We start from the raw sequence: 20,799 nt of genomic DNA on the forward strand, positions 1-20,799 counted from the left end.
GGGGGAAGGAGGAGGGGGGAATGAGGGAGGAGGTAACAAACAGTACAAGAAATGTACCCAAGGCCTAAGGTATGAAACTGTAGCCTCTCTGTACATCACTTTGACAATAACTAAGGGGGGGGGGGGAAGAAATAGCAAGCAAAAATTTTTTTTGAAACCATCATATTAAAAGGAGATAGGACTTCAGAAAAAAAAAAAAGAAAGAAAGAAAGAAATGGCTTTTCAGCACAATATGGGAGGCAAAGAATGGTCAGCAACCCATGAGTGGCTGGGAATCTCGTTTCATTGTACCTAGATGTATTTATAAAAGTTGGCTTAATTACTAAGATCTTCCGTGGGCAATTTCATCCTTTAATCTACCCCCAAAATACTTATAGAGTACATATATATACATATATAGAGAGAGGGTATAAACTTACAGGGTATATAGATATGGATATATACTTATAAATATACCTATGTGTACATATATTATAAATACATACTTATACATATATGTAAGTTTATATGAATATATACTTATACAGTTAAAGTATATAGCCTTCCTTAGACACTAGGGACATTCAGTCCACAAGGAGAAAAAGGCGCTTCCTGCTGTTAAGAACCTAGCCTTTGCAGTGGATTTCAGTCTTGCCACTTCACAGCCATGCACACTATGTTTATTTACCTAAGCTTGTGCTTGGCACAATGATAATCTCCAATTCCTTTGTCCAATTATATTTTTTCTTTAAAATAATTACCAGATGAAGAGCCAGTATTTATTATGTCTGACTGTGTATAGAACAGTTAGTGGACTTTAGAAAATTGTTCTTGTGAAAGAGTTAAGTTAAAGATCTCGTTCACCTGGTTTGTTCCTAAGTAAACAAAGTGTGTGGGTCAGGATAAGAGCCATCCTGGAGCAGGTGGCTGTTTTTATTTAGTTACGGGTTAGTTAGGTCAAGGTTTGTAGTGGCTGACTGTGTTTCAGTCTAGTCATTTTCCATTAGGTTTGACATAGTTATCAAGACTCAGCTTGATTGGTCAGGAAAAAAAGCTAAGAGAGAGTAAGAAAACAAATTTACATCTATGTACTTATGTACTAAGTACTTACATACTTTATATAGTTTTAAAAAATCACATGCAATTTAATATATTTATAAACACAGAGCCTTGGTTATTTAAAGCACTAAACATTTGAACTCTTTATATTCCATAAAAAGAACTGTGGAATGTATGTGTGCATGTCCATGTGTACATTGACATCACAGCAATTTCATTTTTCAAAAACTAACCAACCAAGACAAATGGAACAGTTAGTTTTGTCCACTGTATTTCTGTTCATTAATCATAAGGGTTATATTAGAACCAAAATCGCTAAAGATAGAGCCAATATTTGAGAATTTAGGAACTAGAGAATCTTTTCTTGTTGTTTGTTTTTGTTTTGTTTTGCCAGTCCTGAAGCTTAAACTCGGAGTCTGGGTGTTGTCTCTGAGCTTCTTTGTGCTCAAGGCTAGTGCTCTACCTCTTGAGCCATAGTACCACTTCTGCAGAGAATCTTATGTATATTTGAATCTCCTTCTTCTCTTACCTTCTCTAAGACCATCCCTGTACATTTGGGGATTTTTTTAAAGGTTACATTGTATCAGGCCCAATCAATAAGGCATGAGCTGTATAGTCAGAGGGAAAGTAGTGCAGCTGAGTCCATAAATCCCTCTCAGTTCATAGTTGTTAGGAAGATTTCATGGTGCACTAGACCATGACATTTGCCATTCTTACTGCAAAAAAATGGACAGATTATTCATCTTTTTTCATCTCTCCTAAACTATACTTGCATATAATCCCCCTAATATATAGAGTTTCAGTTTCCAATATATACACGTTAACCTGCTTTTCAAGGTACATACTGGTCAGTGGCTGAAATTCTTTGCAGTTGTCCAAACTAGTAAGACAGTAACATACACCACCACAAAGGCATCTGTGACTTGTTTTGTCCTATTAAAGCAGAAAGGAGTCTTTCGTTGTAAATGTTCATTTACAAGGACTCTTTTTAAAAAATCTTCCTCATATTTTATCTTAATGAGTTCAAAAAAACCATGATCTTAAATTTAATAATACTTTTGGAATTGTCCCATCAGTGATACTAGAATGAGAGTTGTATCTTCCCCATCCAGAGAGGTGGGAGTCAGAGCCTCTGTGGTATTCTGTCAGACATTCCTTTCCTGCTCACTGAGTTTCTCTGATCTTTGGGATTGCCAGCCCATTGTTGGGGCTATTCAAAGGTGTGTGGTTCATAACTACTTCCTTCCTCTTCCCATGGAAGAGTGAAGGTTGCCCATATACGCTGAGAAGAAAAGAACCCAAACAGAAAAATTAGACAGAGCTGGCCTTTTGAAGCTTGAGGATCTAGAGGAAGTTTATAATATCTATCTCAATTGCTAGTGTATCAGGTAAACAACTCTCAATGACTTTTCTTAAATCATTGTACAAGCCTTTACCTTACATTGAAAGTGATGGCATGTGTCCAGGGACAGACTTCAGGATTTCCATAGAACTGGGGATGTAGGCAGAGGGATCAGACCCACATCGGCCTACGGCAGCTGTTTTGGATGGGGGAGTATTCTGATTAGAAGAGGGAACAGCAGCTGTGTGTCGGCTTCAGGCTGAAGAGAGTCCTGGGAGGGTTGGATGTCTTGTTCTCTCCTACTGGATTTCTAGTATAATAACAAACAGATTTTTTTGTTGCTCTAGTAGTTCTCATTTGGCTCCACATAGACAAGGTAAATGGTTATGAAAAGCACAACTGTGTAATGGATTTTTATGGGTAAAATTGCTATCATAAAAGCATTAAGTTAAGACTTTATGGGGTTTGGTAACAAGGATAAGTTAAGACTTGGGTCTGTGATTATTTACTTAGGAAATGGGAATGTTTGTAAATTTGAATTTTTCTAAAAGCTTTTCTGTAAGACTTGCACAAATTGTGCTGCAGCAAATACCCTTGCTAGTTTTTAGTTGCTGCTATCTTCATGCTAAGCTTTCCCACCATTGTACTTTTCAGCACAATTTACAATATATCCCCCCAAAAGAGCATTTCCTTTCTCAATTGTCACACAGCTCTGTAGGAGAAACTTATTTTTAACTTAGAAATGTGTTCTGCTTAAATAGTTTTAGCCTCAGAACAGTAGTCTTGCAGACATGGTAAGTGCATAATGCTCATATCATGGCTGGCAAAATTTTATTAGTAACCTCAAATTTCATATTACTACACCAAAAGTGAGCCTGCAGCAGTGCAGTGAACCTATTATTGACTGAATATCAAACATGTGGCAAAAAAGTTAATATTAAAAAAATCTAATATAATATACTAATCTAATCTAATATAATACTAATGGACAAATTGGAAAAATGGGAAATTTGCCACAGCATTGATTTGGGGTTCCTTCTATTTTTGGATATTTGTATGCATTAAATATTGCATAATTTTAATTATATATCATGTGCATGCCATATAGCAAATAGAGACCACATTTAAAGGACAATGAAAAATACCATCATTAATAAATATGAATTGATATAAAGAAGTAAATCCACTTGTAAAGATAAAATATAGTCATATGTATGTTCATCAATGCTTGTCTTATAGAAGATGTAGAAGGAAAGAAGGAATAGAGGGAGAGAGGAAGGGGGGAGGGAGAGAGGAAAAGAAAGAGGAAGGAAGGAAAGAAACAAAAGCAGGCATGTATTGAATACCATCTATGCATTTGGTACTATGACATTTGTTGAACACAACTATACAAGCACCAAACCAAAAGGATATTTTTACTTGTGTGCCATTTGTCTTCTCCGGGTGATAAGAAGCATGTACACACAGCTAGAAAACAAAACATAGCATTAATTGAACCTTCCCTTATAGGGCCTATGAAGGAATTTGGATCAGTTTGACGTAGAGTCTCATGAAGAAGACATTGCAATCAGTTACAAGCCAGTAAGAGTCTGAGCCAAAGAATGTTAACCCTTGTCCAAAAGAGCCCTAGAAATAAGAAGTGAGTTCATTTTAGAGTAGCCCCAAAGGCCCCTCTTTGCCATCCAGGCTGACTCTGCTCTCCATCCCACCTCTGGAGCCCCTTAAACAGCTGTGTATCATCAGCATGTTGGGTAGCTTTAATGCTTGTTGCAGATGCTCTGGAATTTCTGACCCTTTTCATTTAGTAAAAATTTGACTTTTACTAGATTGTGGGAGAATGGAAGAATTTCCTAGTATTTATTAGTAGTTGTTTTTGTTTTCTGCTGGTATGAAAGATAATATTATATTGGCTTGCTTTAAAGTTCTATGTTCACCTTACAGATTTTCCCAACCAGTGCACCTCTTGAAGGCGGGACAATGCTGACCATATGTGGCTGGGACTTTGGATTCAAGAGGAATAATAAATTTGATTTAAGGAAAACCAAAGTACTCCTTGGCAATGAGAGCTGTACCTTGACCTTAAGTGAGAGCACCACAAATATGTAAGGATCTTAAAATTTTTGCTTTGTTAAGCTGGGAATGGAAGATGGGTCCTGTTTTGGAATGAATGCTGGTTTTAAGAAATGTTCAAAACACTCATTCTTGAATTAGGTAGGGCCTTGGCCTGAAGCACAACTCATAGACTTGTTTTGTTTTGTTCAAATTTACTTATGAGGATTAGGAGAAGAGAAAAGTAACATGTCCTAGGTACAGAATAGAAAAATTTGATCTCCAGAGTTTGGCAGCCATTATAACCCAACAGAAACTGGTTAGATTTCAAAGAATGCCATCCCAACTTTCTAATCTTCAAATACAGACTCCAAAGGCTTTTTCTGTAAAAATCAACAAGTTACTCAATATAGATCCTTTATCCAAATTCACTCAAAAATCCCTGAGAGTATAGCGAAGCCTTCCAGTCACATTTTTGAGACTCTCTTTGAATGAACTTAAATTTATATTTATATTCAAACTGTACAGTCTATGTGTGCTTTTTAAAAGCTCTAAGGTCCATCTGAAACAATGAGTTCAGAAAATATTGGTTACCATGTACTAACGTTGACCAAAGTTTTATTGGTTGAATCTTTTAGGACTGAATTTATCTCGCATGTAATAGACTTTATTCCGGTATTATAAAAGATCTTACTGTATTAATTTCACTTATACCAAAGAATTAATGTGTGTTATAATTGTTAGCTCGGACAAAACAATTTTTTCTAGAACTCACACTTGTGCATTTTCTTTTTTTTTATTTATTGCCAAAGTGATGTACAGAGGGATTACAATTTCATACATAAGGCAGTGGGTACATTTCTTGTATAACTTGTTACCTCCTCCCTCATTTCCCCCATCCCTGCTCCCCCTTTACCTCTCCCCCCCCCCATGAGTTGTTCAGTTGGTTTACACCAAATGGTTTTGTAAGTATTGCTTTTGGAGTTGTTTGTCTTTTTATCCTTTGTCTCTCAATTTTGATATTCCTTTTCCCTTCCCTAGTCCTAATGCAAGTATATACAGTATCCAGGGTACTCAGATGAGATACAGTGTAAATTTTCTAAGACTCTTAATTATTGAATTATAAGTTAGACCCTGAAAAAATTGAAAAATAATTTATTCTCTTCTTTAAAAATTACTTACAAATTATATTTAATTTTTTAGAACCATAAAATTATTGATTTAATGTCAATTCTATGGAATGCCTATCACAGTTTTGTTGGCCTTTACGTAACTTACTGAACACATGACAAGTGCAACCATAGAAATGTACCTTTTGACATACTTGGAAGGGATTTGAATTATTTGTAGCTTGATCATTATTCCAAACACAACTAAAATACTGCCCCTGCAATTTTATAGATTAAGACTATTGTACTCTTTTTAATTGGCAAAGTATACATTGGTGAGGCCTAATATTTCCTATTTGGTCTATGTACATACTCTATGACAGTCAATATAAACTTTGGCAGAACAGTCCAAAGAAGAATTATGCAATTTTCAGCTTTAATGCTTACCATGAAGCTCTCATTACTGTTCTGTCATCAGCTCAGAACTTGAAGTTAATATCCCATCATAAACAACAGCCAAATCAGAAAATGCTTGTGGATTTGTAGCATTTTAATGTTCCTTTCCCACTCCTCCCTCAGGTTGAAATGCACAGTTGGTCCTGCAATGAAAGAGCACGTCAATATGTCCATAATTATTTCAAATGGTCGAGGGGCAACCCAGTACAGTACATTTTCTTATGTTGTAAGTCCAAGCATTCTTTTTCTCACAAACTAAGATATTTTATTTCTACCTAGTGTATTTAGAATGATAAAATTAACAAGTTTCTTTGTTTTTAATCTCTCTTTCAGGATCCTATAATAACAAGTATATCTCCAAGTTATGGTCCCAAGGCTGGAGGCACTTTACTTACTTTAACTGGAAAATACCTGAACAGTGGGAACTCTAGACACATTTCCATTGGTGGAAAAACGTGTACTTTAAAAAGGTGTTGTGAATTTATTTTATTTTATTACATTTTCTTAGAATACAATAGTTGTGCAAGAGGGATTTGAATTTCATCGTTTTCATACAGGTACCCAATGTTTGTTTTTATTGCGTCTACTGAGTTGGGTTAATGTCTGTATCTAGGAAATCAAGGACCCTTTTTTGGTAAAGAAAAATCTTTTCCTTTGTTGTTACTATCCTACTGACAAGATTTTCTCCTTCCCAAAATAATCTGCCCTTTTTTGCTGAATTTCTACCCTTCCCTTTACATTTTGTTAATTTCTCTTCTGAGTTTTATCTTCCTATTGTGATTATCTCAGTGCCCTAGCTACACTGCAAATGTGAAGTTCTGGCCATGGAAATCAATTGAAATAAACATTTCCATCAAGACTTAAAATTACAGTATGTCACATGGGGAGGAAAGAAATGGGGGAAACTGAGTTTGAAAGGAGTTACATTTCTGCTTCCCAGACTTGAAAGAACTCAATTTGCTCAAGTACCAAAAGTACTTTAAAAATTGTTTAAGATGTCAAATATTTTGAAGTAAAGAATACTCTTTTAACAACAAAGCTAAATTTGGGATCCAGTAAGATGGAAATAGCCAACACTGAAAGGCTGTTTCTAGATCATCTCAGAAAATCCCTATTTAGGAGCCACTGAGTTATCAATTTGATTTATGGATGTAATTCTAAGTTATGTATATGTCCAATAGCTAAGGTCCTTTTTTTTCTTTCCTTTTCTTCTTCTTGCTTTTTTGTTGTTGTTCAGTGTGTCAAATACTCTTCTTGAATGTTACACCCCAGCCCAAACCATATCAGCAGAATTTCCTGTTAAACTGAAAATTGACTTAGCCAACCGAGAGACCAGCAGCTTCAGTTACCGGGAAGATCCTGTTGTCTATGAAATTCACCCCACCAAATCCTTTATTAGGTAGGTAAACCCTTCTGATCACTATAAGAAAGAAGGACCACATCACTGTGGAAAAGTAAAAACAAATGGCTTTTTTAAAGCCTAGATTTGAGGCTTTTTCTTCTAAAGCTTGTCTTTCTAATTCAGTGGAGAAAACTGTACTTACATACTAGGTATGACTTGACTTTATCTGTGTTATTTAGTGACAAAAAGCATTTTATTCTATTATGTTTTAAGCATTATAACAAAATAATTCAATGAGCTACCATAAGTTTTGTACACTGATGTATATATCAGTGCTATGCAACTATATGTCCCCCAAAAAGGTGAACTTGCCTTTTCTTGTCCATTTTTCAGTGTGTTGTTTTGTTCAGCCTACTTTACACACAGCTTTTCCCTATACCAGATTCCTTTTGATTTGGTATCTTGTTGGATCCAATTCAGTCTGCCCTATTTCCGTTAATTCTATCAGTCTAGCAACAATTGTCTGTGTTTATTTTTTACAGACAGAAAAAAATTTCTGTATATTTGGTGAATAAGAGTACAATGGTACTGGTCACCAGTGACTCATGCTGTAATCTTAGCTACTCAGGAGACTAAGATCTGATTATTGCAGTTCAAAGTTAGCCTGGACAGAAATCTATGAGACTTGTATCTCTAATTAACCACCAGAAAACCAGAAGTGGAGCTGTAGTTCAAAGTGGTAGAGTGCCAGCCTTGAGGACAAATGCTCAGGGACAGTTCGCAGGCCTGCGTTCAAGCCCTATGACCAACTAAAAATATATTTAAAATTTTTTTAAAGCTATGGAAACATACGGAGATCTTTCTTGATCTTATGAAATTTTAAAAAATATTTTCAAGTTATTTCCAAAGAAGAGTTACCCCTGAAATTCTGTTTTATTTATGGCTTTCCTCCAACAAGAATTCTGTGCATGTGAAAAAAAAATAGAACTAGCTTCTTAAAATATTTGGTGGGAAGAAAATTCTCAATATTCCCATTTATTTTTCTATTGTGTTTTTTCAGTGGTGGGAGTACAATAACCGGTATTGGAAGAAATCTGAATTCAGTTAGTGTCTCAAAGCTGGTAATAAGTGTGTATGAAGCAGGAAGGAACTACACAGTGGTAAGTAAGTCCTTGGAGCAATGGGCCTACTCAGAGCTTCTGTAACACTGCTTCTTTCAGAAGGCTTTCAGGGCACATTTGTTTCTGTCTTTAATGTTTGCTAATTACCTTCTTAGTGGCATGGGTCAAACAAAAACTATTTAGAGTCTTGGGATGATGTTGTAAACATATACACATATATAAATGTTTAGATACACAAAAAGAACAACTTAAGACAATGTTTTCAAAGACAATAAGAATAGAAATAGATGTGACAGTATTTTCGAGAGAGGTAAATTCCATAAAAGTACATTATACACATGTATGAAATATTGCAGTGAAAAATACCCATTGCACAGATAATATGCACTCATAAAAAAGAAGAAAAAAGTAATAGAGAAGGTGAATTGAATATGTATGTATGTAAATGTCATGATGAAGCCCCTTAGTATGTAAAACTTAGTATATGTTATCAAGTAACAAGGGAGAACACTTGTATTTTAGTTGTGGATATTTGTTATTTTTCTACATGTTCTTATTTTATTAGCAAGGTCAATCAGAATTTAACTAATTGCCTCCTTAAAAGTAATTGCCCTCCCCAATGTTTTAAGTAATTGGCCCATTTTGTACTATAACCATTTCACTAAGTCACATTAAAATTACATTTTTAGTTTAGACTTTGAGATGATTGGATGAGTTTCCAAACTTTCCATACTTTTCACCAATGTTTTTCTCTACTATAAAATATCCTAATCTAGTTGGACATGCGCACTCAACTTAGAATGACTGAGTTCTGGATGAGTTTCCAAACTTTCCATACTTTTCATCAATGTCTTTCTCTACTATAAAATATCATAATCTAGTTGGACGTGTGCACTCAACTTAGAATGACTGAGTTTTAAATGCTCCTACTCAAGCAATGTTTTGATTGAGCAAGTGATAGATTGAATTACAGCACTTTCTTTGAGAATCCTCATCCAATATTTCTTGAAGAATATAGCCACGGTGTTCTTTAATTACAAAAACCAATTTCAGGCTAAAAATGTCAAGCTAAATCACCAAACAATAAGGTCATCTCAAATGAGATTTTTCTTGACCTTCTCAATCAGCCACATTGCATCACCTCTAAGGAGTATTATTAGATTTTCATCATATTCCTGAGAGATGGTACTCTAGGGAGTCCCCACATGAAGTAAAGGGCTTTGAAGGCAATCCTCATACATGGCCACAAACCCAGTTAAAATAACCACTACTATTAGTTTAGAGGACATCAGTTCTTCATAACCAAGAGACAATTTTTCAACAACCAAATAAAAATAATCCTATTTAGTGTTGGCATGTGATTTTTTTAGAGTAAAAGTTTGAAAAGTTACTCATTTTTTAAAACAGTGAAGCTCCATTATTAAAGTTAATGACTAAAATATTATTTCTCTCCTTCACCATCATTAAAATAACCCATAAAACAACTATTAGCTTAATTCAGTTATTTGAGTCAAGTATTTATTAGAAACCCTCCAGGCATCCAACATAAGAGATACATTTCCCCAGAAAGAGTCAAACAATGGTAGATTAAATCTGATCTGTTTACCTATCTGGAAATGTATACTTTTATTGTTTTAGCCACAAACATGTTGGTACAATAGAACTACGCATGGGAATTGGACAAGAGGGGAACATTAAGTGGACCTCTATTTACTATACCACTATTTACTATTTTGATATTTGTGGAAAACACTTGGTAAAGAGATGTGCGTTTCTCCCACATCCTCCCTTGCTTATAGGATCTGAAGTTGAACATGATGAATTGAACCTATTTATTATTTAATAAACACAAATTCATGATCAAGTCTGATTTAGACATATGGGTCCAGCCACAATCATTTTTAAGTTCAATAAACTCAAGTGTTCCAAAATAAAATTGCCTTCTTAACAAAATGTGCCCTCACTTGTTAATTCATATTGGGTCTTGGAATCCTACATCTTCTTATATGGCTTCAAACTTTTTGTTATTACATACAGAATTATTCTATTGGCAGTAAAATTGTTCATTTCCATTTTGAAAGATGATAAAAATAACTATCACTTAGTATTATAATACGAATTTGATATGTTTAATTAATCCAGAATTTTGTCCATGTTGTATCTGTCATTTTTGTCTCCTTATAATATATATTCTTAAATGCAGAATAATTTTAATTTTTTTTAAAGTATCAAGCACCAAATTCTGCTTGTGCTTTTTATGTACATCCTGAACCCATTTGCTATTGTGGGCATTTGGAATTGTTTTATCTCCAAGTATGCTTGTCAAAGAAAAGGAAATCTAAGGGATGTTGTTGCTTGTTTGTCTTTTCCTTGGGGGGGAAGAAACGCAACCATTTAACCGTAAATGTGCCACTGTGTATTGCTAGTTTTAGCCTAAGTACAATAAAGAGGAAACCACATTTTCCAAAATTCCATAAATCATAATTTCAAAGGGGGAGGTTTGAAATGTGAGATGAAAGGGCATGAAATAATAATAGCAGAGCCTTTGTAAAATATAGAGCACGGGAAAATATTTACCAATATAGAAAACGTAATTTTTTCAGAAGTATAATATGGAGGTTAAGACAGTGAATGCTGATTAAATGGATTAGGACATATGTACCCTACTCTGTTTCTCCAGAATCTTACCTAGTCTAATTAGTTTGCAAAGCTCAGTTTCTTCATTTTTAACAGGATACTTATGGCACCAATCTGTAGGATTATCATCACAAACACACACACACACACACACACACACACACACACGGGCATGGGGGGGGGGGCGCCGAAGGGGAGAATGAGACCAACCCTGCAAAATATTCTGCACAAAAACTGGCACCCGATACCACACATGAAGAAAATAACATAGTTATAACATTAACCATATAGTGACTTACACAGCATTTTACCATGTAGCATACTACATTGTGAATAACATTTTAGTCTTAATTCCTAAGTGAGGAAATTCAAATTTCTGAGTAAGGGCTCTGCTTCCATTCTCATGGCTGGAGTTAAAACTAACATCTGACCCAAGAACTTCTAATCCCACAAAGCCCAGCTCCCACTCAGCCATAGCTGCATCACAACCCCAGAAAGCAGTCATTCACGGTGACTGTCATGTTTTCTTAGAGAAAGTAAGATGATGGAGTGAAGGTCAGCTGAAGATAGAGCACCACACTTTATTGCAAACAAGTGAAAATGTATGTTCCTTTGAAGATTGAGTCCTTTCGAAAACTTTGTATCTGTCATGTTTCCAGAAATCATGTGTCTTGAACATTATGAACTTAAGTGCAAACTTTTCTCTCCATATTTTGTTATACTACATATATACACAGTATATATATTATATACACAATATTATATATACAATGTAAATTATATAGCTATATATGTGATTTTCTGAAGCTTTAAAATATGGAAGTTACTATGGGTCGTGTCAAGTTCTGTCCTTCTGACAGAGGATAATTGTGTTGTCCTCAGGCATGTCAACACCGCTCTAATCTGGAGATCATCTGCTGCACCACTCCTTCCTTGCAGCAGCTGAATCTGCAACTCCCCCTGAAGACCAAAGCCTTTTTCATGTTAGATGGGATCCTTTCCAAAAACTTTGATCTCATTTATGTACATAATCCTGTGTTTAAGCCTTTTGAAAAGCCAGTGATGATCTCAATGGGCAATGAAAATGTACTGGAAATTAAGGTAAGAATAGCTTAAAATGTTCTCTTAAATCAACTTGAACTCTATTAACTTCATAGCAATATGAATAGAATCATTGTGCTTGGTCAATGTATCATCTACATCAGCAAATACCCCAGCTCTGAAAAGCAAATCTTTTTGGCATAAAACTAAAAGATAAGTGGGGATGTTTTTAATGGAGCATTTAAGTCTCCTTTTTTGTGTATATATTTTTTAAATAGCAAATTCTGGACACAAATCTATTAAAGAAGCTCAAAGTGACACTTTATCCTGATGATATTATGCATTCCCTGTATGCTTTACCTAAATATGCTCATTAGGCAAAACAGCAATGGCCATGAAAGTAAATGCATGAACTGTAGTTCTGTACCTTCTTGCAATACATGGGGTTTTGCATGTCAGTATGGTCATCTGTAAGGTGATTTATAAATGAATCTGAATTTTTTACCACCGTAATAACACATTAGCCTCTAAAAATAATGTCATGGGTAATAACAGATAACCTTGTTTAAACCAGCCTATTGCAACTCAGCCAAAGTGATTTAAGCCAACACATGAATTGCAGAACAAAGACTAGAATACAAGTCTGCTGCCACTTAAGTCATTTCTACATCAAATATTAATAAGAGACAAAATGATTAAGACTTCAATTATCCAGTACTAGTCATTAGAAATAGAAACATTGTTATTCTTCAACAATTTATTCTCCAAACAGCAACATGTTTCTTCTTTAGACAATCAGCTTTGTTTTCCTGAAAGATAATCTGAGTATGAATATGAATAAACACAATGGAATAAGCCCATCATCCTTGTTTGGGTACAATATCAGTTGCTATGGGCCATTTCTGTCCAAAGAATATGTTCCCTTGGACCTTTTCTCTGCTTTTTACCTATGAACTAACCCATGCACACATTCACACCCATTGTATTTATACAATAATTAAGCAAACCCAGCATGAAATTAAATGGAGGCCTGCTTCAATGAACAACATGTTTACCACAGCAAAGTTCTTTCATCTGCTTCTTTAATTAGTTTTAGAAAAGGAGAAAGAGCTTTTATCACTTCCTTTTTTCCCCTCCGAATAAAAACTAATCTAGTGTGACCTTTTGCCTTCAACAATGACTGTGTTTGCTGTTTTAAAGATTCCATTTGGTGCTTCTTGGTGAAAACAGAGGTTTATGTGCAAATAGTTTTACACCCAAGGAAACTATTGTTCTGTTGGTTTATCTGTGATGAATGGATTAGAGATAAATGTTTCTTTATTTACCCATCTAAGCATTTTGTTTAGAAGAAAAAATTCTTCTATAAATTATTCCTATTGTTCTACAGCATACAAAATAGTTGGACCAAAAAAAAAAAAACCAAACAAACAAACCATGATTTGAAATCATCTCATCCAAAGAATGCTATTTCCAACATGGCCAGGCTGTTACCTGGATTTTAGCATAAAGCAGTTCCCCTACCCTTTGCTTTTCTCTAACAAGTAAATAGCACCTGTCATTTCAGAGTTTAGAGTGGTTGTTTTGGTATCATGATTTATTCTTTTCCCATATTTCATTTTCGGTGAATGTAAGAGGAAATCTAAAAGTGCAGAGGCCTATCTCTCATTGACAGCAACTTAACTCTTCAGCAATTTCTAAAGTTGATCACATCTACACCTCTGCCTCTGGGGGCAGAAACAAAGGAAAATGAAGCATGAAAATAGAAAAGAGGACAAGCCATGTGTTTTCTTTTTTGTGTTTTTTTTTATCAAAAGAGAGGCAGCCCTTTCATTTCATGTGGTGCTTGATCCATTATCATTCAAACTATGAGTGTAAAGTGTATTTGTCTTCCATCACTAAAAGCGTTATGGAGAGAATTGTAAATTTAGTGTGAGATTTTCTCTTTACTGCCAGCAAGAGTTCATGCTTCTCAATCATCTTTACCTGCAAAGGTTTCTTGGCTAAAAGAGGGGTTGTGATCATTTCCAGCCCTAGTTGTGAGCGCTGTCTCCATGACCAGTTGGTCTCCATGACTATTTCCATGGGTTTAAGAGCCACCCAAATTAGGGACCGGAGAATACTATGAAGACAATAGGAGCCAAGAACAAGGCACTCCTCACAGTGCTTCAGAAACCCCCAGGATATAACCTTGGAGTTAGGACCCCAAGGTTTTGAGTGCAGCAGGACCAGCTGTAGACAGTACTCATCAGAAATATACATCTTTTGGGGGAATACCCCCATAGCCCAGTACACAATTCTCCTATCAACAAGAGCTCCTACTTATAAGGAATTTTACAGTTAACATGGGTAAATGGCATATATCATTGCATTTGTGTTCTCCGTGGATCTATGAGGTTAAGAGATCAGTAATGATTATCCTCACTTAAAGATAAATAAATAGGTTTAGAAATATTAGATTACTTGTCTTGGGGTCACCTCAGAGGAAACAACAAACAGGGCTCACATTCAAGCCAAATTCCAGTAAATTGCAATGCTTCTCATATTCACATTCATATTAACTTTCAAATACTTTTCACTATAAGGAAACTGTTCTCTCATATTGTATGTCAGTGTCTACAGGTTCACTAAATAAAATAGCTCTAAACTTTTACAAACATTCAAAAATGGACTCTGGGAGGAAAAAAAAAAACCTACCACCAATTATCTTATCTGATTTTTTGCACATGAGCATATTTTGTGAAAACCAGAGAATTGCAATATTTAATGTCAAAATAAGGACTGCCTAGCACTGCCCTGCTAGTTGTCTTATCCTGGAGCATGTAGTTGTATGTGGTAATCAGATGTGTTTCCTATGTCTAGTCTGGTAGATTCAGCTAACACAGGAAAAGAGGGACGGGAACATGAGCTAAAGCAGGGAGCGGGAAAACAGAAACTTAGGTATGACCTTGTGGCCACAAGAACAGATTTTTGGGAGGTCTGGTAGAGGTCAGGCATCAATGGCTAGGTACCCAAAACATTATTCTGAACCATTACATTCACCTTTTACTCAGAAGGTGCTAAGTCTCGCTAAGTTTTCATATGCCTGAAGACTCCAAACTAACCACAACTTCCCTGGGTTCTCATCCCAGACAGGATGAAAGAGTTCTTTCATCAGAGGCCATTTGGCTAAGCACTAAGATGTATTCTTGTTTGATGGTGTTCATAACTTGCTGCTAACTAGTTCACCCTGTGCTGCACTTTTTTTTTTTTTTTTTTTTTTTTTTTTTTTTTTTTTTTTTTTTGCCAGTCTTGGGCTTGAACTCTGGGACCAGGTACTGTCCCTGAGCTCTTGGGACAGTACCTGGTCCCAGAGCTCCTTTCCACTCTACCACTCTACCACTTGAGCCACAGAGCCACTTCAATGCGGCACATTTTAATAGACCTTCTATGAAACAATGTGTCCCAGGCCAATGAATAGCATTTGTGGTTCATATAGTTCTCTGAATAAGTAGAGTGGAAACTTCCAAGGAGACAGTGAGGAAAGCAACTTAAATTTGGTCTACCAAGCTTTTCCCAAATATTCAGCAAAGTTTTTCTTCAGTTGCCTATTGATGGCTTGTGGAATTAAGTTTTGATGCTTTCTAGCATGGTCCTTTGGCCTGGATTCTAAGCAGAAGGGCTCATAGCCTTAGATGAATTGTGAACCTTGCCTTACCACTACCACCACCATTTTTGCCAACTCACTGATTTGCTGCTGCAAATCTCAATAGACTGGATGATCTCACTACCTCTCTTAGAGTCACCTTGTGGCCACCTAGAGATGAGAACTTCCAGGAGCCTTTTTGTTAGGAAATCATTTTTCATACTTCTCCCTTCTACTCCTATCTGATCTATTCTATTGCCATCTCAAACATGCAGCATTTCCAGGCTTGAATCCTGACTAGAAACATTACACACCTAGACAGAGTTAAAGAGGAAAGTGACAAGATACAGTTTGAGGTGACAATGAAAGTCTTTAGCTTTCCCTTGGCATCCATTTTAACACTACAGTTTGAGAAAGAAACTCGTATTCATCCTTACATTCTCTGTAACTAGACCTATCTAACACACAATAGATGCAAAGTAAATTTGTGTCAAATAGAATTATATCTGCTTCATAATCTAGTCCTCCCTGATCCTTCATTTTCCATATGTAAAGCAGGAGTGACAATAATACTTAAGAGTGGGATGTTTTTGCAGGATAATTAAAATTCTATGTATGTAAAGAATGAAAGATCAGACTCCAGCTTCATGTTTTGTTTAAATGCTTGTCTTTTGTGGTTTCAGTGACTGAAGAACAGAGCTGATTTTGTAATTGTGTTCTTCTGTTTAATAATGGTTGATAACTGATCATCAATAGTGAGAAGTAAATCATAAAGGACTTAAACATATATATTTTTCCCAGAACTCAATGAAGCTAAATTTACTTTAAATAACACAAAGTAGCCTGTACCTATAGTTTTTCACCTATAGTTCTGGCTGTCATATCATTTTTGTGGCAGTTACCTTTTTTTTTCTTAATCTTTACAACAATGAAGTACACAAAGCTGCTAGTGATTTATTCCCTAAGTCAGTGCTTCTCATGCGCTCCTTGTTGGGCAGTTGTAAAAATCTGCTTTTGTTTAAGAACCCAAGGAGATCCTAAGCTGAAAAGAATGAAAACTAGAGATGTAAATGTCGTGTGATCATCCCTTCCCCCAGTCTTAGTTATTATCTGAGCAAGCAAGACACATTTTAGTCCTTCTCTCATAAATCAAATGCTCCAGCTCTTTAATCTCTTCTCTCTGTCATTGTCTGAATTCCCTCCAATATGTGAGTAAGGCCCTTCACCCTCCTCTAACTTACCCAACAAGTTGTCATTTGAAGCCCCAAAGTGACCTTCTAGATTTATGTGCTTCTATGTTGAATTGCCCTGCATGGATGACCTGAATCAATGGGTTGCTCATACTGCCTCTAGAAATACCATAAGGATAGGGTTTATTCATGTTCACTTTATTTCTCAGACTCCAGCTTCATGTTATAAAGAAGTATCTTCTTCCTGCGCCTTTTCCCAGAATAATATCTGACCTACCAATCTGTGGGGATTTGCTAACTATAAAAGATTGTAAAACAAAGTTACAGGACTGTAGTTATTACTAGCTGTTCTTTGTCCATAAGAAAAATAGTAATAGGTTTTGATAGATCTCTTGTCAAAGTAATGGCCTGTTTAATAAATAACTATACTCATTAAGTATTGATATAAGAAACTGTACTTGTATTTGCAAGTCATTCCCAAGGCTAAGGTCTCTTTAATAAGGTGCTGATAATTTAAAAATTCTTGATGGTAATAAACATGTCAAATTGAATAATTTTTAAAAAATTCTTATCAAACTATATAATTGTTCAAAGTAATAGAATCATGCTCTCAGAACTTAATGGAAAGCATCTGGCATCTTATGGGAAATCCTTTGAAAATAAATTTGTTTATGTATAGGATGCAAATGTGCAACAAGGTTGAAAAGAAATTGCCCAACTCAAACTGAACAGAAACGTATTGACATAGAGAAATTACATCACATCTCTGGGGATGGGACTCAGGGATTTGTATTTCTTCAACTTTCAGTGTGATTCTAGAAGTGAAGCCAACGTTGAGAATCATGGTATTAGATAGTTTTAGGCTGTACATCAACGGAATCTCCAAACTGCTTTCCTTTTGCCAAGCTCTGAAACCCCCCAAAGGCAATGGATAATTAGGGATATTATGCCTTTCAACCTATCAGTGTTAAACCACCTTCTTTTTCCTCTCAAATCCAATTTGATGTGAAGGTCTATGCTATAATTCCCAACCAACACCCTGCAATCATAATGTTCTTTTTGACCTCCCAATTCTCATTGTAATGAGTATCATAAAACTACGTGCTTTGGCTCACAACATAGTCTGTGTTTATAGTATATTATATTCCTTCACAATTGTGAGCATTCCGGAAGAAATGTGAAGTATTAAAAGAACCTCCTTTTTTTTCCTTCTAGGGAAATGATATTGATCCTGAAGCAGTTAAAGGTGAAGTGTTAAAAGTTGGAAATAAGAGCTGTGAGAAGATACACTCAGATTCTGAAGCCGTCTTATGTACAGTCCCCAATGACCTGCTGAAATTGAACAGCGAGCTAAATATAGAGGTGGGGTTCCTGAATTCCTCTCATGATGTAAATAAAGATGCCAGCGTAATTATGTCACTTGTAGGCTTAAAATAAATCATTAAAGCTCATTTGTGTGTTGGCTTTGGCTCATCAGCTCAGCCTCAATTCCTAGCTGTTATTTTAGAAATAGTGAGTTGTTGGGTTTTTTCTTTTTAAATATTATTGCCTTCTCCAAGCTTAGCTGGGTAGGTTTAGAAGGCCTTTCTACTCACACTGGCCCAAAAAGGAAATCAGGGACACATCTAAGAATGTCACTTCCCCTGACTCTCACCAGTCCAGGAGGTCAGACCCCGGGTAACCTGCTCATACCTAGATCACACATGCATGGAATCCCATAAGTAAATGAAGACATATACACTGGATTAAACCTTTTATAGTAATTGCTGTCATTTAGACAGCTAAACCAGGTATTATAGTAGCAGAATTATTTTTTCATTATTTGTAGCAGCTTTATTGTGATACAATTCATATACCATACAATTTACCCATTTAAAGAGTGCAATTCAACGGGTTTGGAATATTACATTATTTATTTAAATTATAGTAATTATAATATATTATATATAATTTATATTTAAAGTGGTTAACATGGCAAATCATATATATTATATTATATTACATATATAAATTATATTATTATATATTATATTATATATTTATATATAAATTATATTATTATATATTATATTATATATTTATATATAAATTATATATATATGATTTGCCAAGTTAACCACTTTAAATAAACAATTCAGTAGCATGAATTGCATTCATAGTATTGCATAACCATCACCACTGTCTGATTCCAAATCTTTCTCATTTCCCCAAGCAGAAGTCATGTAACTACTAAGCAATAACTCCACATCCCCTTCTCTCCCCCAGCCCCTGGCAACCTCTAATCTGCCATCTGTCTATGTGATCATAATTTTCCTCTTCTAGATATTTCATGTAAGTGGAATCATACAATATTTGTAATTTGGCACTTGGTTCAGTTTACTTAGTAAAATGTCTTCAAGATATATCAGTATTGTAGCCATGAGTTGATACTTCCTTCCTTCGATTATATTTCACCATGTATATTTTGTTTAATTGTTGCTGAAACTTTCTAAAAACTAGAAAGCAGAAAATGTGCAAAACCATATGAAAATTGGAGACGGAATCAAAATTGTAATTTCAGAATGAACCACATTGTACTAAATATCAAAAAAAATGTTAGACCTAGAAGGGATCCAAGAGATTTCTTCCATATGTCAAAACAAATGAACATATTAAGAGACTTTACTGCCACATAGTTATGAGATTATTAGTCTCTTATGAGAAGTAATTCCATCCTGGGCCATGAGACAGAAGTAATATCTTGCTATTATTGTATTCATTATATATCCCTCTAAAGTACCCCAGTTCCTCAAGATCAGGGACTTTTTTGTATTTATCTTTCTGCCCCTAATACCTAGGTACAGGTATAAACAGCTAAGTGTCATAGAAGTACCTTGTGTGTCAGTATTCCCTAATTATTTGTATTCTAAATCTGACTTCAGGAATCTCCGATTACTCTGAAGGCAGTCATTCCATGTCCAGAATGATGAGTGGTGGGTGGGCTTTGGGACAGAGAAATTCTAATTCCACCTGCATAGTATACCTTCTCATGGCTGAACTCTGACTTTTCTTTATCTGTTATTTCTAGTGGAAACAAGCAATCTCTTCAACTGTCCTTGGAAAAGTGATAGTTCAACCAGACCAGAATTTCACAGGATTGATTGTTGGTGTTGTCTCAATATCAATAATACTCTTATTAGTACTCGGACTTTTCCTGTGGATGAAAAAGAGAAAGCAAATTAAAGGTGTGCTTTTGTTATTATTTGTCATAAGAAGTTGAGTTATGAATATAGCCAGTATAGTTTAATATTGTCATAAACTCATGCAGGTTCTCTTGTATGAAATCATAAAAATGTTGAGTTCTAGACCCTGGATCAAAGTCTACTAGGAATGTGATAGCCAAATCTTTAACAAGTTCTTTCTTTCTGTTTCAAGATCTGGGCAGTGAATTGGTTCGCTATGATGCAAGAGTCCACACTCCTCATTTGGATAGGCTTGTAAGTGCCCGAAGTGTAAGCCCAACTACAGAAATGGTTTCCGATGCATCTGTAGACTACCGAGCCACGTTTCCAGAAGGTATACTTCGGACCGTTCTGAGAAATACCTACACATATACCACCATGATTTGTGGCATTGTTGGTTGTTTTTGCTTTTTCATTTATATAGTTTTATAATAACAGAAAAGCATTTGCCTCTCCAAGGAAGTTTTTAATTGACCATGGAATTGCATGGCTCTTACTTTATTGTTTTTTTTTTTTGAGGAATGTTCCATCTATTCCTGTTCTCTCCAGGGCTTTTATTTATTTATTTATTTATTTTTTTTTTTTTTTTGCCAGTCCTGGGCCTTGGATCCAGGGCCTGGAGCACTGTCCC

At 35.4% G+C, this 20,799-nt stretch overlaps 1 protein-coding gene across 3 annotated transcripts in view; it reads left to right on the forward strand.

Annotated features, from left to right (window-relative positions):
* Met (MET proto-oncogene, receptor tyrosine kinase) overlaps nt 1–20,799 on the forward strand; it is a 112,114-nt gene that overhangs the window by 71,505 nt on the left and 19,810 nt on the right. For all 3 annotated transcript variants that reach the window (XM_048340107.1, XM_048340108.1, XM_048340109.1), the window contains 9 exons: nt 4,322–4,482; nt 6,118–6,220; nt 6,328–6,464; nt 7,232–7,393; nt 8,397–8,496; nt 11,977–12,195; nt 18,163–18,309; nt 20,015–20,171; nt 20,362–20,502. In XM_048340107.1, coding sequence (XP_048196064.1) covers nt 4,322–4,482; nt 6,118–6,220; nt 6,328–6,464; nt 7,232–7,393; nt 8,397–8,496; nt 11,977–12,195; nt 18,163–18,309; nt 20,015–20,171; nt 20,362–20,502 — 1,327 coding nt within the window. The remainder of the gene's footprint in view (nt 1–4,321; nt 4,483–6,117; nt 6,221–6,327; nt 6,465–7,231; nt 7,394–8,396; nt 8,497–11,976; nt 12,196–18,162; nt 18,310–20,014; nt 20,172–20,361; nt 20,503–20,799) is intronic.

Source organism: Perognathus longimembris, chromosome 2 (assembly GCF_023159225.1).
Source record: "Perognathus longimembris pacificus isolate PPM17 chromosome 2, ASM2315922v1, whole genome shotgun sequence".
Lineage (NCBI taxonomy): Eukaryota > Metazoa > Chordata > Mammalia > Rodentia > Heteromyidae > Perognathus > Perognathus longimembris.